This window comes from Dioscorea cayenensis, chromosome 15 (assembly GCF_009730915.1).
Source record: "Dioscorea cayenensis subsp. rotundata cultivar TDr96_F1 chromosome 15, TDr96_F1_v2_PseudoChromosome.rev07_lg8_w22 25.fasta, whole genome shotgun sequence".
In the NCBI taxonomy this organism is placed as follows: domain Eukaryota; kingdom Viridiplantae; phylum Streptophyta; class Magnoliopsida; order Dioscoreales; family Dioscoreaceae; genus Dioscorea; species Dioscorea cayenensis.
This window is the reverse complement of record NC_052485.1, coordinates 9,304,503-9,305,479: the sequence shown is the minus strand read 5'-3', so window position 1 is coordinate 9,305,479 and position 977 is coordinate 9,304,503. Positions and strand designations below refer to the sequence as shown.

At 37.5% G+C, this 977-nt stretch overlaps 1 protein-coding gene across 1 annotated transcript; it reads right to left on the bottom strand.

Moving 5' to 3' along the window:
- Positions 1-235: 235 nt before the first annotated feature.
- Positions 236-724, bottom strand: LOC120277675 (2-oxoglutarate-dependent dioxygenase AOP3-like). The gene is made up of 2 exons (XM_039284528.1): positions 360-724; positions 236-263 (listed from the first exon to the last, which is right to left on the bottom strand). The coding sequence occupies exons 1-2, from the start codon at positions 722-724 to the stop codon at positions 236-238; spliced, it is 393 nt and encodes a 130-aa protein (XP_039140462.1).
- Between the last annotated feature and the right edge of the window lie 253 nt (positions 725-977).

The window sequence follows — 977 nt, the reverse complement described above, 5'->3', positions numbered from 1 at the left end:
TGTGCTTCATGAGATTGTCATAGTGCTTCTCCACTCCAAACTTCTTCATTATCATCCTATGGATTATTTGATCTAGCTCCATGAGCTTCTCAACATAGCACTGCATCGTCTCACTGCACAATCAATTTACATGAATATTAACAAAATATTATTTGTTATTTGTTTCTATCTTTTCTTCTTAGGATAAAAGTATCTAAGAGAAGGGAAAAACAAGTTCTTCTACACGAACGGTAACTTATCTTGAATTTTTTATACCATTATACCTGCAATATGGCACTGATCTGCAGTGATTGAGCAGTACTATATATGTTTTAAAAGATAAAACAAAAGGTTCATCACCTCGTATATATAACACATACCAAAAGTAGGGATGTCCTTGGGGCCACATGAGATTAGTAAAACTATGAAAACCATCAGCAGTGGCATCGAAAACAGCCATACTCTCCACTGGTGCTCCAAAAATCTTTTTATCCAAATATCTAGGGCTGCGTGACTTAGTCTCTGAAGGGAGGCTAAAAAAATCTCTCACTGCAAACTTAAACACCTTCTGACAAAGTTTCACCATGTTCTCTTCATCATTTACAACTTCGAAGCTGCCGTAGTTTTCCAATGCCTGCACAACCTCTTCAGCTACTTTGATCCACTCCGGGGTGCCAACAAGTTCCAGCTTCAGCCTTGAAAGGCTGATCTTTGGAAGTTGCCGGTGCTGCATCTCAGAATTCATCTCTCGATATGCAGAGTGTGTCTTGATTGTGCTTCTTTTCTTGTGGTTGATCTTGGTCTCTTTGGTAAATAAATAGTTGAGGCTAATTATTACAAACAAAAAAGGAGTGGCTTACGTAGAGTTTTAATTTTTTAGATGAAGTTGTCGGTAAGCAGTTCATTTAGTAGATAAGGAAAGGACATTGAGAGATTGTGACTCCACCCCTCTATTTTTTTTTTTATTTTTTTTTTGATAAAGTCCACCCCTCTATACC

Excerpts from the sequence above, each read along its gene's own strand:
- LOC120277675 (XM_039284528.1), bottom strand. The coding sequence starts at position 724 with ATGAATTCTGAGATGCAGCACCGGCAACTTCCAAAGATCAGCCTTTCA. Across the intron at positions 264-359 it reads CAAGGACATCCCTACTTTTG|GTATAATGGTATAAAAAATT; the intron begins GTATGTGTTATA and ends GCCATATTGCAG.